General features: G+C 37.2%; 2 protein-coding genes across 2 annotated transcripts in view; one reads left to right on the top strand and one right to left on the bottom strand.

The window, feature by feature from the left end:
* The window catches only part of LOC106133812 (dipeptidase 1), a 122,905-nt gene that overhangs the window by 55,842 nt on the left and 51,761 nt on the right, over positions 1-15,302 (bottom strand). The gene's annotated exons all lie outside the window — the stretch shown is intronic.
* On the top strand, positions 1,072-7,556 carry LOC106133880 (uncharacterized). Its single transcript, XM_013333734.2, has 4 exons — positions 1,072-1,197; positions 2,804-3,024; positions 6,220-6,387; positions 6,965-7,556. Exons 1-4 carry the CDS (start codon positions 1,072-1,074, stop codon positions 7,554-7,556), a joined length of 1,107 nt encoding a protein of 368 aa, XP_013189188.2.

The following is a 15,302-nucleotide window of genomic DNA, read 5'->3' as shown; positions in this document are numbered from 1 at the left end:
TTAAATATTTGTGATTCATCAAGTTAAGGTTGTTATGTTGTGATCCTTGTTCGAGTGATTAAAGTTTATTATAAGTATAAAGCGATTTTATTTACTAATAGCTGTGCCCGCGACTTCGTCCGCGTGGAATAGTTATTTTGGGCATCATTAAAACCCTCAAGGAGGAATAATATTTATCGTTTTTTTTTCTCATTTTCCGTGATTTCTTTACTCCTAATAGTTGCAGCGTGATAATAAATAGCCTGAAACCTCGATAATTGGTCTATTAAACACAAAAACAATTTTTCAATTCGAACCAGTAGTTCCTGAGATTAGCGCGTTCAAACAAACAAACACTTCAGCTGTATAATATTAGTATAGATAACTGCCACTGCCGCTTCTGCCACCTAGGTAGATTGGGTTACGAGAGATGCGAGACAGTGACCATAAGGTCAAATGGTTTAGTATGCGACCCTCATAAAATTTAGAAGCAAGCGATTAAAACAGGGCTAAATGAGAGACTTAACCAGTAATTCGTTAGTAAGATTATAATTATGATTAATGATGATACTAATAAAATAAGATGAATAAAAACTTTGCGTATGCGCTTAATCAACGCGCGGTCACAATTACGCTAGATAGTATCATTTCATAGTAGGTAACGCAGCTCAAACGCGCCGGTTGTAACGCGCGCCGCCACCAGCGCTGCAAAATCGCTTGTACATCGCTTTGCAACGAAATGCGATACTTGTTTCATAGCGCTCCGCCGGTCAAGCGGGCGGTTTGAACGCGCTGCTCAACGGCGCGTCTCGCCGGCGGCATTATAAAACCGGCCCAATAAGACTTGAGTCGTAGGAAAGTCTCCCTAAGACATATAGCTTAGAACTTCTGCCACGTCAATTATTTATTCTCTACCCGTGTATTTGATACTTTTTCGTGAATTGAAAATATAAAATTTGATATATAATAAACAGAAATGATACATTTCAATTCATGTCAAATTGTCACTGTCATTACCAAAAATATCTACACTGTGGAATTTGTACACAGGAATTGGAAAATTCAATAAATACCAGTAATAACAACATCGAAATGGTATTCGAAAAGCCAGTAGTGATAATTGACAATGGTAGCTATATGCTGAAAGCTGGCTTTGCGTGTGATAATCACCCTGTTTCTATGTTTAGAACTGTTGTCGGGAGACCAAAGTATTTGATGGTTTGTACAAAAAGATACATATTTTTTTATAATTGAACAAACATAAAATAATGCTTCTGTCCTGGAGGTAGGTAGGTAGTGACACCATCTATTTATTTTGCAACTTTCTTTACATACACACTTATGTAATATATAGGAGTCGTATATATTACATAAGTATGTATATAAATAAATATTTATTTTGCAACTTACTTTACATACATACTTATGTAATAGCTATGTAGCTATGTAAGTACATACAACACGTCTTTATTCCTTGCGGCGTAGACAGAGCTAACAGTCTCGAGAAGTTTGAAAGGCCCGGTCAGTTGTGTTTCGCTACATTTAAATTCATATATCTCTTATTGCAAGGTCGTCAGTTCTTCATAAAAGGCGTACTTTCCTCAGCCGAATATATTATTGGCCTAGGCATTATTCATATTAAGCACCTTTCACGAATTCCTATAGATATGGAAAGCTGGTGATATTATTTAATGGCAGATGCTTATTTGAATCGATAGGTACCTTAGTACAGGAAATTTCCAAACTCTGAAGTTTCACCCTAAAGAAAAGTGCGTATAAGTCCAATAAAGATGAGATCATAAGTCGTTCTTATAAATTATGCCAAATCACATGAATGCTGGAACTCAGAACTTCGGCTGTTACTGGATTGATAAAACTCCTTGAACTTGAACATTATTACGAGGTAACTTTGTACGAGATAACTTAATTCAAATTCAAAATTGTTATTCATTATTATGGGTACTTCATATCGCTTAATCATTATCATATCTTTTGGTTTCCCAACATTCGTTGAAGTCAAATGAATTACTTAAAACTAAGTTAACCGCCGCTTCCAAAGCGTCAGTGCAGAAGAAGCGGCAACAAACTGCACTGCAGCATTTTCTTCAACAACGTCAACGTCACAACTATTCAAACTTCGAATAGGAATGTGGACGTAAGAATACATTGTTCTGATTAATTTATTTTATTAACAAAATATTTTTTTTTTGTGAATTGCCAATTTTAAAAAGATTTATGATTAAATTTAAACGTTAACACAGAGTAAGTAATTCGTTGAAGAGCGCGAAGTTTTCAGAGAGTGTAATGGTTGAATGTAGAACTCCATTTCTAGGCTCTTGAACTCGTTTCTTAAGTGAATTTTGAAGTTTCATTAACAACTATGACTTTAAAGTTTTGTCAAGAGGTGCATACTTACTAGTTTTATATTAATTAAATTATTTTATCAAACATTATACACAATATAAGTGAAACATCGAGATAAAATAATTTTACATATGTACATTATTAACATTTTATATGTTTATAAATATATCGTCATCGCAATAGTCATTAGTACATGGCCGAGATGGGATTTACCAAAATGTGTGTCATTTGTTCCATGTAAGTATATATTTTTCTATTAATTATCTTTCTTCAGGCTTATAAACTTGGGATTCTTCTTTTAGGGGATGGGCTAGCAACCCGTCACTATTTGAATCTCAATTCTATCATTAAGCCAAACAGCTGAACGTGGCCTATCAGTATTTTCAAGACTGTTGGCTCTGTCTACCCCGTAAGGGATAAAGACGTGATCATATGTATGTATGTATGTATCTTTCTCCAGGGCAGCTACGGCAAAGAACCTTACGACGTTTTCATCGGCGATGAAGCAATTGCGAGGATCGAGGATTACGAGCTCAACAGCCCAGTTGTCAACGGTCGTATAGTCCACTGGGACAATATGGAGAGGGTGTGGCATCACGTGCTGTATAGAGAGCTGAAGGTGGCTCCGGAAGACCGGGGGGTCATACTCTGCTGTAATGTCAATACTTCTATGAAAGAGAAGTGAGATATGTTCAATTTTGTAATGTGAGCGAAAGATATATGCAGGTAGGTTACGTTGGCAAGTGGAAAGATGTAGTCTTTGCGTAACCCTCCGGAAAAGAGGCTGTGGTTTTATGTATGTATGTATGTATGTGTTTTCAGAATCCTGAAACTTAATAGCAAAAGATTTTTGTTTTTTAATTTTAAAATTTGTATAAGGGAACTTTGGAAAGGCAAGGACTAGATGAACGTATTTTGGTCAAGTTATCTCCTGGCGTAAGGTCAAGTCAAGAGACTGCTCTTAATCGATGAGCTTGCAGAGATAGTGCCAAACAGAAAGATGTTATTTTTAATTTGCACCTACGGGAATGACGCAAAAATTTTACGTACATATAGGTTTCGGTAAACTATTCTGAAATAGTTAAAACCTTTTGATGACTGGACTGACTGTGTGATTTGGTCTTAAACTTTATAGTTTATTTGTTGTTAACGTGTAATTTTATCGGTAAAAAAGGCAATTCTATCATAAATCCATGCAGCTGAAGGTGGATTATCAGTCTATTCAAGAATGTTGGCTCTGTCTACTCCACAAGGGATATAGACGTAATTATATGTATGTATGTATGACTATTGTTTTCTTACATCTGAAAATGTAAACACTCATCTATCATTCTTCAATGATTTAAGATTGCTTTTCTTTTTATTTCCCGCGCTGACCCAAAGGGAACACGATATGAATTATGATGTGTAATCGATTCGATCACCTGAATAATAAATCTCACTCTCTGGCGACGTGACCAGGGTAACAACTATCACGAGATTGACCCATATTTCAGGGATCAATGCCAATTTGTACGAATATTTAGAAAGAAAATTTGGACTGACGTATCTACATGAATGAAGAATAGTTTTATATGTGTTTCGCAAAAAAGAAACAATATTAGTTTTTTTTTTAATATATCACGTACCGAAGGGTAGGTAAAGATCTACGTCTTTCTACTTGCTACGCGTAGGCGCATATTGCTTTCACTTCACTCTTTTCACGCAAGTACGAAACATTTGAAGGTACGTAGTTTTCTTTTATTAGTCCGGGTCCTATATGTTTATCTATATCCGCATGAATAATAAAATGAATGAATTAAAAGCTTTAATAGTGAAACAAAATAAAAAAATAATAATCGTGGTCTTTGTGTTATTTCATATCAAATACAATATTATTACAGAAAAAATACAACATCTAACATCCAACAGCCTTACAACAATATCCACGAAATCAAAGAAATTTATTTTAATGAATAACGTGCCATTATTTTAACATTTCATTATCAACAACCCAAATTAAATGGACTAGCTGTGCCCGCGACTTCGTCCGCGTGGAATAGTTATTTTGGCCATCATTGAAGCCCTCAAGGATGAATAATTTTGCCCGTTTTTTTCACATAATCTATTATTTCTTTGGTCCTTATAGTTGCAGCGTGACGTTATATTGCCTTAAGCCTTTCTGGATGAATGGTCTATTTAAAGCAAAAATATTTTTTTAATTCGTACCAGTAGTTCCTGAGATTAGCGCGTTCAAACAAACAAACTCTTCAGCTTTATAATATTAGTATAGATATATCCGTCGTGAAACACTAAAAGCGTAAACTGTGTAAATAGCACTCGTTTTTCGTAAATTAAAGTACAAATTCAATTTGTATAAAATGATTTTCAATAAACAAATTTGCTTTGAGTAATTCTGTTAAATATTTCCCAATTTTAGCGTTACACGTTTGGTCACATTTTCGATCAATTGTTTTTTAAATGTATTTGTATATATACAAATATGTAACGCATACATTTAGCAAAATTATTATTCTCAATTATTTTTTTTATGCTCGCTGATATATAAACTGGACAACCTTAACCCTTTTAACATATGGAAATACAAAAGTCTCTGCCTACCCCAATGGGAGACAGACTTGATGGTACATATATTTTAGTTCGTTTCATGTGAATTATTTAAGTAAGCATGTAATGTATGGAAGCGGAAAGAATGAAAAGCAACGATGTAGGACAATTTTAAAGGTTGATGAGTTTGCCTCGTGGTGATAGGATGCATAATGCATGCAATGAATCTATAATCTCTTGTCGTATCTTCTCGATCAATACTTTATTGTTGCAAGTCTAGGTGGAATTTTGTCTATTATCCGAGGATACATACATACATACATTAAATAACGACTCTTTCCCGGAGGGGTAGGTATGCGAGGATATTGTCAATTGTATATCCTTAGTGCCGTGTGGTCTCCGCCACTTTCGGAATAGAACCACTCCATATCTTTGCTATGGCTGTCGTGAAAGATGACTAAGGGATAGGGTTGTGAAACTTGAGACTCCTCTTGTAGGCGATGGGCTGGCGACCTGTCACGATTTGAATCTCGATTACATAATGAAGCCACACAGCTGAACGTGGCCTTTCAGTATTTTCAAGACTGTTGGCTATGTCTGTCCCGCAAGGGATAATGACGTGACCACATGTTTGTATGTTTTTAACATTATGTGGCTAAATGGAAGACTTACGTCACAATATCGAAAAATTCTTCGTGCCAAATAGAAAAGTGTACCAATTTCATAATGTAAAAGTGTTGAAGGTGGTATGTTACCATCGACAAGATCGAGGATGTTTTGGCAACAGAGCAGGACAAAAAATAAGATAATAAGTCGACCTTGTATGAAGAGAGTGGTTGAATATAGTTGAAGCTAAAAAAAATATGCAAGGATCTTGGCAAGTGGAAAGATAAAGTCTACACCTCACGGAAAGAGGCGAGATTTTGCTGAACATAAAAAACTGGATGTGAAAATGTATCTTATTCGCCAAATTCTTGCCAAAACTGAATAATATTAAAAGAAACAAAGATAATTTGGTTTACATTGTGCATACAAACATATAATCACGTCTATATCCCATGCGGGGTAGACAGAGCCAACAGTCTTGAAAAGACTGACAGGACACGTTCAGCTATTTGGCTTTAAGATAGAATTGAGATTCAAATAGTGATAGGTTGCTAGCCCATCGCCGAAAAGAAGAATCCCAAGTTTATAAGCCTACCCCTTAGTCGCCTTTTACGACATCCATGGGAGAGGGATGAAGTGGTCCTATTCTTTTTTCTATTTGTGCCGGGAACAACATGGCGCATTTACATTGTCTATGTTCAAATTGTATTTTTTACTCTACAGAATTAAATGTTGCGAAGTCTTCTTCGAGACGCTGAATACTCCAGCATTATGCATTCAACCACAACCGGTGATGGCCCTGTATGCTTCTGGATTCACAACCGGGTTGTGTGTGGACTTGGGACACGATACCGTTGATATTACGCCCGTCTATGAAGGTGGCGTCATCAGGTGCCGATAATAATTTTAGATGATGATATTAATGTATTTGAGATAACGTTTTAATTTATTAAAAAACTAGCGACCCGCCCCGGCTTCGCACGGGTGCAAAATTATAAATGTTATTATACATAAAAACCTTCCTCTTGAATCACTCTAAATGTTACAAAAAACCGCATCAAAATCCGTTGCGTAATTTTAAAGATTTAAGCATACAGACAAACAGACTAAAATAGCGACTTTGTTTTATACTATGAAGTGATATAGTTGGTTCGCTTCCATTGGAAGTTCCAGAAAAAGTAGCCAACGGTTAAGTCCTGAAGATCCTGGTCTGTTCTGTATCTGTGTCAGATTTCGTGAAAATCGGTCCAGATGTTATTCGTTAAAATACAAATCTTTTCTCTTTTTATAAAATTTATATAAAGTAGGTACTTATGGAAGTCTGGATTAGCGTAGAATAAATAGACTTCAAAGTAGACTGCCTAATCCGGTCTCCATTCTACTTAATTAATCTGATATTTTTTTCCTTTTCCATTTATGTTTCTGTAGTAAGAAAAAATAGATATTAATGATTTTCACCTTTAACCAGATATGCACACATGATGACTAATTTCGCCGGTGGTGATGTTTTGAAACACCTCAAAGAGTCATTTCGTGATAGAGATTACGATTTTGGTATGAAAACAATGGAGATAGTGGAAGATATACAGAAACTTATATATATAACCCCTGATTGTGCCATGTCAAGAAAAGATTATAAAAGAGAATACACTCTACCTGATGGTAACATATTGGAAGTGAGTCAAGAAGTATTTATGACTGGTGAAATGTTTTTTCAGCCAGAATTAGTTATGGGTCAGAAAACAAACATCATTCCATTACATGAAGCCGTGATAACAGCAGCTATGAAATGCGATGCTGATTTGAGAGTAGAATTGTTTGATGCTATTATACCCTGTGGCGGAATGTCTATGATAAGTGGATTGCCAGAGAGGTTGGGAATTGAGGCAGAGGAGATGATTCATAGGCCCGTTAATGTAGTTACGTCGGGAGAAGCCTATGCTTTACCCTGGCTTGGTGGCGCAGTGTTTGCAGGACTGCCTGATTCGGGAAAGATATGGGTGTTCAAAAAACAGTTCGAAGATTACGGAGCGAAGATTGTTAAGAACAAGTTTATGTAGAAGTGTAAATAAAGGTTCTATTTCTTAAGGCTCTCTGTTGGAAAGTTGTTGCCTCGGGTGATGCAAGTAGTATGACAATTATTTAAATTTTTTCTGACTTATAAACTTTGCTCTTCATGTCCTATTTTCTCTTCATCATCCAATTATCTCTTAATACCCGGTCCGTTTAGCTCAGTCGATTGGATTATGCGATATCGGTTAGTGCTGAGACCATAACGACTAGATTAAACGACTACCTATGTCAATAATCCTTCCAACGCTAGAGTTTATTCTTTGCGCAAAAGGAAGGGTGTTATTGGCTGTGATGTTGTCTTGTTTCTTGTAAAGATTACATTTTTTTTAAGAAGAGCCTTTAATTGTGGGCAATTTAATCTACGCTATATAATGTGGGAATTTAATAATCGATCTTTAAAAAGATCTCTGCCTAGCCATTCGGGAAATAAGCGAGATTTTATGTATGTAAAAAGATAATTCTCGTAATTTATTAAGACTCTATAATTTACATGTATGTTTCGAACTCGAAAAAAAATAAACATAATTTTTGACGTTTATGACAAGACTTGCTCTGTTGCTGGTCAGGTGGAATATGTTGACAACTTATAAGTAAGTCAAAAAAGGTCGTTCCACATCCTAAGTAACGCGTCGTTAACTTGACATTCTCCTTGACCTTATCCCACTTAAGTGAGGGTGTTAATAACATGTCTTCAAACATTCTTACATACAATATAATGTACATATTAAAACGCGAAAGGTTATGTTTTCTGTCTGTTGCGCTTTCGCGTCTAAACAGTTGGACTTTGATGAAATTTTGGTATGAATAAAGTTATCCGAGGCCTACCATGGGCTACTTTTTCTGAAAATTCCTAGGCGAAGGCTAATTACTCAATACATAATTTAGAACTACGTGAGTATGCATAGAGAAAAAAAGCTTCCAGCTCTGCAGTCAAGATCAACATTGTTTACTACATTCAGCCACATTCACTGTCGTCACTTTCTGAACAATTTATTGAATCTCGCCACTTGTGACGCTAATCTAGAATGCATTTGACGGTCAGACATGTAGCATAAAACAGCAAGGGCAAAGAACTATGTAGCAAAAAAGAAGAGTAACATAGTCATTCTAAACAGGGGTTAACTACTGCCGTATTCAGGTAGATATCCTCTTAATTATGTAATGGTTGACTGGAAGACATTTATTAATGTGATAAGTCTACATTTGTATATTTTGTCTTACAAATTTAATGTAATTTTGTGTTCTTTCGTATGTACAATAAAGATATTACAAACAAACAAAAATCTTTAAAGATATAACTTTACCTTTGTACCTCACCGTATTTTAGTTCCTCACATAGCAAAGATGTCACACTAACGGCTTAACATCACATTGTGTGAACTTTGTGTTACTGACTTTAAGAGCCATATTTGTTTGACGTCAGCGGATTGAGATCGCTAGCCTCATTAAGCAGGGTTGCTAGGACCGTGACTGGCATAATCGGATGCTCGCGTGAAAAGTTAGTTGTAATTTTGAATGAATGAATGAATGAATTATTCAAGTGGCCACACTCGTAATTTTGTGATGTGAAATATTAGCTGGTAATTGACCTTGCTACTATGCTCAACTGATGTAAGTATTATGGATTGGTTCTCATAAAATTATTAAACGACTCCCGTCTTATCTCTATACTAGCTGTGCCCGCGACTTCGTCCGCGTGGATACATTGATGTCCAAAATAACTATTATTTTGGACATCATTAAAGCCCTCAAGGATGAATAACTTTCCGCGACTTTTTCACATACTCCATTATTTCTTCGCTCCTAATAGTTGCAATGTGATGTTATATAGCCTAAAGCCTTCCTCACTAAATGGTCTATTCAACACAAAAAGAATTTTTCAATTCGAACCAGTAGTTTCTGAGATTAGCCCGTTTAAACAAACAAACATACAAACTCTTCAGCTTACACGTCACGACTACATACATACATATAATTACATCTATATCCCTTTCAGGGTCCAGAGCCAACACTCTTGAAGAAACTGATAGGCCATGTTCAGCTGTTTGGCTTTATAATAGAATTGAGATTCAAGTAGTGATAGGTTGCTAGCCTTGCGCCTAACAGAAGAATCCCAAGTTTATCAGCACATCCCTTAGTCGCCTTTTACGACATCCATGAGAAAGATATGGAGTGGTCCTATTATTTTTTCTATTGGTGCCGGGAACCACACGGCACTGTAAAATTAATCTTAGGACTTAATTTAATGGGGTCAAAAAACAAAGAAGCTTATATCCTTTTCGATACTCTTGATAGGTATATACACGCGCAATTTCAAGAATATTGATTGAGCAGAAGAGGCAGAACAAAAAAAATAAAACCACTTTCGCATTTAAACAAGATTAGCGGAAATAAATTATGATTGATAAAATATTGAAGTTTTTACCTAAGAGATTCTTCACAGCACTATATCAGTTTGCCGCTACGAATCGTAAGCATATTTCACGAGTGCTCCATCGCACTATTGCTGAGATTCTCAGGGCATCCGGGAGTGAATTCGGTTTGCAGATTGCCACTGAATGTGTGGAGATTAGCTGCGGTGGTGCAATGCGAGTTCAGGTGATTTAACTGTAGCGGGAGCGATGTTTCGGCTCGACCGCCACTAAACGGGCAGATCTTCCGCCGGGCTAGGTGTTATGCCTGGGGAACCGCGGCTCCGACGATGTTGTGTCGGAGGTTGTATATATGTATATAGCTCCAATCCGTGAAATCTTTGCTTGCGCTGTTTAGGTTTTTCGCTGTTTTTGACTGATAGCGTAGCGTGATGTTATTATTTATTTTTCAAATAATCAGCCGAACAAACAAACTTTAGGTTTAGCTATTCAAAGAGTCCTTTATCAATGAAGTTCTCCTCTTCGCCCGTAGACTTAACTGAGAACAGACGTGTTGCAAAATATCCAGCAAAATTTCTAAAAAAGTGCAAGCAATAAAGGATTTTATTTGCAACAATACAAGATCAGTTTTCGAATACTCACAAAGTTTTAAAAAATATAAAATTCCAACGCATTCTGGTGCGCTACGACAAGAAACAGCGAGACGCGCCCGTCTCCTCACCTCCACCCAAACCCGCGAAAACAAACAGTTGATATTTTTGTCTCTCTTCAACCTACGAGGAAGCGCCGAGGATAGGCGAGTGACGACGAAGTGCGCGTTGAGTGCGAATATTCTACAAGCTACGAGCGCGCTACGATCCCCCACCGTTAATGCTACGAAGCTGTGACGCAGCACGCAGGTACCGTCTACGACCGCTATACTACGACGAGGAATCAGGTACTTGCATCACCCTGCTACGAACCGTGTCGTAGCGCGTCTCACCGACTGCAGTGCAAGTTGAGGTAACAAATAACATTTTATTGTTTGTTTATAAATTACGCTACAACTTAAAAAGGAACGCTTAAACATAAACCTACATATACTGCTTCACCACTAGCCTTGTATAGTCCAGTCCAGCTATAAGTAACGAAGAATCTCATAAACTTAATTTTTTGTCACAATGTCACTACAACACTCGCCACCTCAATCCCGACGTCAGAGTATCGAGTCGCAGAATTCGACCACTAGCACGAATGCTACTACAAGCGACGCAACACACAGCCGCCCGGCTACAGCTGATGTTAATACAAATGTCACTCAGCGGAATAATAGTCGAAACAAGCGCCAGCGTCGTGGGAGCTTAGACAAAACGCCCGACTGTGACGAGCATAATTCATCAATTATGGATTTGATCTCCGCCCAAAATGATAAGCTAGAAACAATAATGCGCACTATGAAAGAAATGCAAGGCCAAATGAACGAAGTCAAAAGTTCAGCCGACTTTATGTCAGCCAAATACGAGGAGCTTCTAAGTAAATGCGAATTTTTGGAAGAGGAGCGCAGAGCGGACAAGAAGTACATCCAACAATTAGAAAATAAGCTTGAAAACGTCGATCGAGTTAGCAGATTGGCGTGTATAGAAATTAAAAATGTCCCCGCTAAAAATAGCGAAACGAAAGATGAACTGTGCAGCACCGTGCAAAATATTTGCAGTGCTGTCAACATACGGATTCAAAAGGAAGACATCAAAAATGTGTACAGATACGGAATAAAAAAACAGATCAATCTGGAGTTAACAAGCGTTTTAAAAAAGGAAGAAATTATAACTGCGATAAAAAAATTTAATAGAACAGACAACACTAAGAAACTGAACACATCACACATAAATCTAGAGGGTCCACCGCAGCCCATATACGTGACTGAACAACTAACTTTCAGGAACAAAAAGTTGTACGCAACAGCTAGAGACTTAGCTAAAACTCATAAGTACAGATATTGCTGGACATCGCAGGGAACTGTTTTCCTGCGCAAGATGGAGGGTTCGCCGGCAATACGTATAAACGAGGACAGTGACTTCGATCGTATGGAGATATGACTAAATAGTTCACCCATCATTTGCTCATACCACGTATTTTTGTACAATATAATTTTTGCGTTTAATTTCATTAATTATGTTTCATACCTAGCATTTTTTGTAAAACACTACAACAAAAAAATCTCAAATATTAATTTTAACTTACGTTCCATTAACCAGATAGAAAAAACTTTCCAACGCATAATTGAAATAACTGCTTTTCATAACAGTCTCGTGCAACAAACTATTCTCTCAACCAAAATTCGATAACCCAAAGGAAGATATTGCTATGGAAATTGACGATGCAGATAACATTCCATGTCAGATTGTTAATAATCCATCTGAAACGCCTAGTCTTCTGCCATCGTGTTTTGATCCTCATAAAGCTTTATCAATTATAACAGTTAACATAAGAAGTATCAATAGAAACATTGACAGATTTCTTACCTTTTTAACCGACCTAAGCATTCCCATAGACATAATTGTAATGACGGAATGCTGGACTAATTCTAATAATATTCTTCCGATACTAGATGATTACAAAACGTTTTGTACAAAAAAGAGCATCAACCAGAATGACGGAGTTGTGGTCTATGTCAAATCAAATATTCCAGTCACCGATGTTGAACCATACGTAAAGGAAGGGAGCTGTCTATTATTGAAAATTTCGCAGGATTTCTCATTAATATGTTCCTACAGATCACCCTCATTTAAAAACCCTACCAACTACATTAACTCTCTAGACCAAATTCTGAAAGGTATCAAAACAAAAAATGTAATTTTAACAGGTGACATTAATATTAACATTCTCCCAGGCATCGATAAAACCCACACTATTAATTACCTAAACATGATAGCAAGCCACGGTCTTCTGCAAGGTGTTGATAAACCGACAAGACGGAGCAGATGTATCGACCATATGATGATAAAATCCCCGTATAAAGCTCAATCATTTATCTTTGATGAATTCACCGATCATAGACCGGTTCTCCTAATTCTAAACAAAGCTCTGATCAATAAACATGTAACACATGCTGCTAAAACCACACTTGACTACGAAAATGTAAGCAAAGTTCTTAAAGAACAAGACTGGTCTAACTTATATAATTGCGCATGCACCAACTCAGCTGCTAATGAATTAATAACTACCCTGCAGAAGATTATTACGTCGAACACTACAGTTTCGAAATTGTCCAATAAAGTAAAACCATTAAAACCATGGATTACTATAGGGTTGGTTAAGTGTATGCGGAAAAGAGATAAATTGTACAAACAAAGCAAAAGACAGCCAGAAAATGAACAACTCAAACTTGAATATGCTAACTACAAAAATAACTGCAACAAAATTGTTAAAAATGCTAAAAAAATTTATTATCAAACACTACTTTCCCAACACAAAGGCAATACAAAACAGACATGGAAGGTTATCAAAGAAATATGTAACTTGTCAAAATCCAAAACCACTAGTGAAGAGCTACTTTCAATAAAACCTAATCCAGTGGACGCACTGACAGTGGTCAATTCCTACTTCACGTCTATAGGGGAAAATTTAGCAGATAAGACTCTTGCAAAACTTGCCACCACACACGATATCTTAGCGCGGAAGGTGAACACACATAACACAACCGCGAGTTCTATGGCAATGTTGCCAATGGACCCGCTAGAAATAAAAGAAACTATTCTATCACTCAGAACTGATTCCGCACCGGGTAGAGACAAGATCTCAGTACTATTCCTCAAGAAGTTTTGGCACCTGTTGCTAGACCCAATTACTTTTGTGTTCAATCTCAGTCTGTCAAGTGGTATCTTTCCCAAACAGTTTAAAACGGCGGTAGTATGTCCAATCTACAAAAATGGAGATAAGGACCAACCTACTAATTACAGGCCAATATCACTCTTGTCAACACTGTCTAAGCTTCTTGAGAAAATGGTAAACAGAAGATTGGTCAACTATATGGAGGGGTCAGGTTTGATTGCTTCCAACCAATTTGGGTTCAGGAGGAATAAATCCACAGAAGATGCCATGCTGAGGTTGACAACATTAGTGAGCTCCTATTTGGACAAAGGCGAGCGTTGTGTGGGTGTGTTCTTGGACATGCAAAAAGCTTTTGACACGGTTTCTATCCCAATATTGTTAAGATGTCTGGAAAAAATGGGTGTCAGAGGATTAGTACTTTCCTGGTTCAAGGATTACCTCACGGAAAGACGGCAGCATGTTAAAGTTAAAAACTACGAGAGTCGTGAAGCTAAGTGTTCGTTCGGAGTTCCACAGGGCAGTGCGCTCGGTCCCTCGCTCTTTCTAGTTTATATTAATGACCTTTGTAGTCTTAAAATCTCAGGAGCCGAGCTACTGATGTTTGCCGACGACACTGCGGTAATTTTTCACGACAAGACGTGGGATGGAGTTAAGGCATTAGCGGAAGACGGCCTTGCCAAAATAACTACGTGGTTGGAGGATCGTCTCCTGACACTTAACACCACTAAATCCAATTACGTCTGTTTTTCTAAGACGGCAATCACAAGTGCTCAGCCGAACTTTAATATCACACTGCACGGATTTCCATGTAACCGTACAATTTCTTACAATGCAAGGACAACCTGTAACTGCACTCATCTTGCAAGGGTAACCTCAATAAAATACTTAGGAGTAACAGTTGACCAACACCTAAGCTGGAAACAGCACATATCTACTCTCTCTGGCAGAGTTAGAAAGCTTATATATATTTTTAAACAATTAAGACTAGCTGCGGATACAAAACTCCTTATCAGTACATACAAAGCTCTTTGCCAATGCATTATTACATATTGCATCACCTCCTGGGGTGGTGCAACCAATACCCACGCTTTGATAGTCGAACGGGCCCAACGAGCAATCTTGAAGGTTATCCTCGGTGTCTCGTTCCGCTATCCGACTACAAAGGTGTACGAAGAGGCAAATGTGTTATCGGTACGCAAACTGTTTATATATGCTACGTTAACTAGGTTCCACAGACAGACTATCCCTACGCCACCACCCAGAGCGTCAAGACGTATACAGCGTTGTCCTGTTCCCCAAATAAAAACAGTATTTGCTAGGAGATTCTTCAACTATCTTGGTCCAAAACTCTATAACAAACTACTGTTGATAGACCGAAACATTAAAAACAGCAGTAACCGTTCCTTTGGAAAGTTTATTCTAGCTTGGCTCAGCAACATGACCTACAGTGAGACTGAAAATCTATTCTATGTCATTACATAAAAACTGGTTATTGCGAACACATCGTTATTTGAACGAAACATAATTATTTAGTATTGACACCATTATGCA

Source organism: Amyelois transitella, chromosome Z (assembly GCF_032362555.1).
Source record: "Amyelois transitella isolate CPQ chromosome Z, ilAmyTran1.1, whole genome shotgun sequence".
NCBI lineage: Eukaryota > Metazoa > Arthropoda > Insecta > Lepidoptera > Pyralidae > Amyelois > Amyelois transitella.
This window is presented reverse-complemented; position numbering and strand designations above follow the sequence as displayed.

What these genes read in the sequence shown, in the direction of transcription:
- LOC106133880 (XM_013333734.2), top strand. Translation starts at nt 1,072, where the DNA reads ATGGTATTCGAAAAGCCAGTAGTGATAATTGACAATGGTAGCTATATG. An exon ending in AATACTTCTATGAAAGAGAA is followed by an intron (nt 3,025 to 6,219) that starts GTGAGATATGTT and finishes TTTACTCTACAG; the next exon opens with AATTAAATGTTGCGAAGTCT. An exon ending in TATGAAGGTGGCGTCATCAG is followed by an intron (nt 6,388 to 6,964) that starts GTGCCGATAATA and finishes ACCTTTAACCAG; the next exon opens with ATATGCACACATGATGACTA.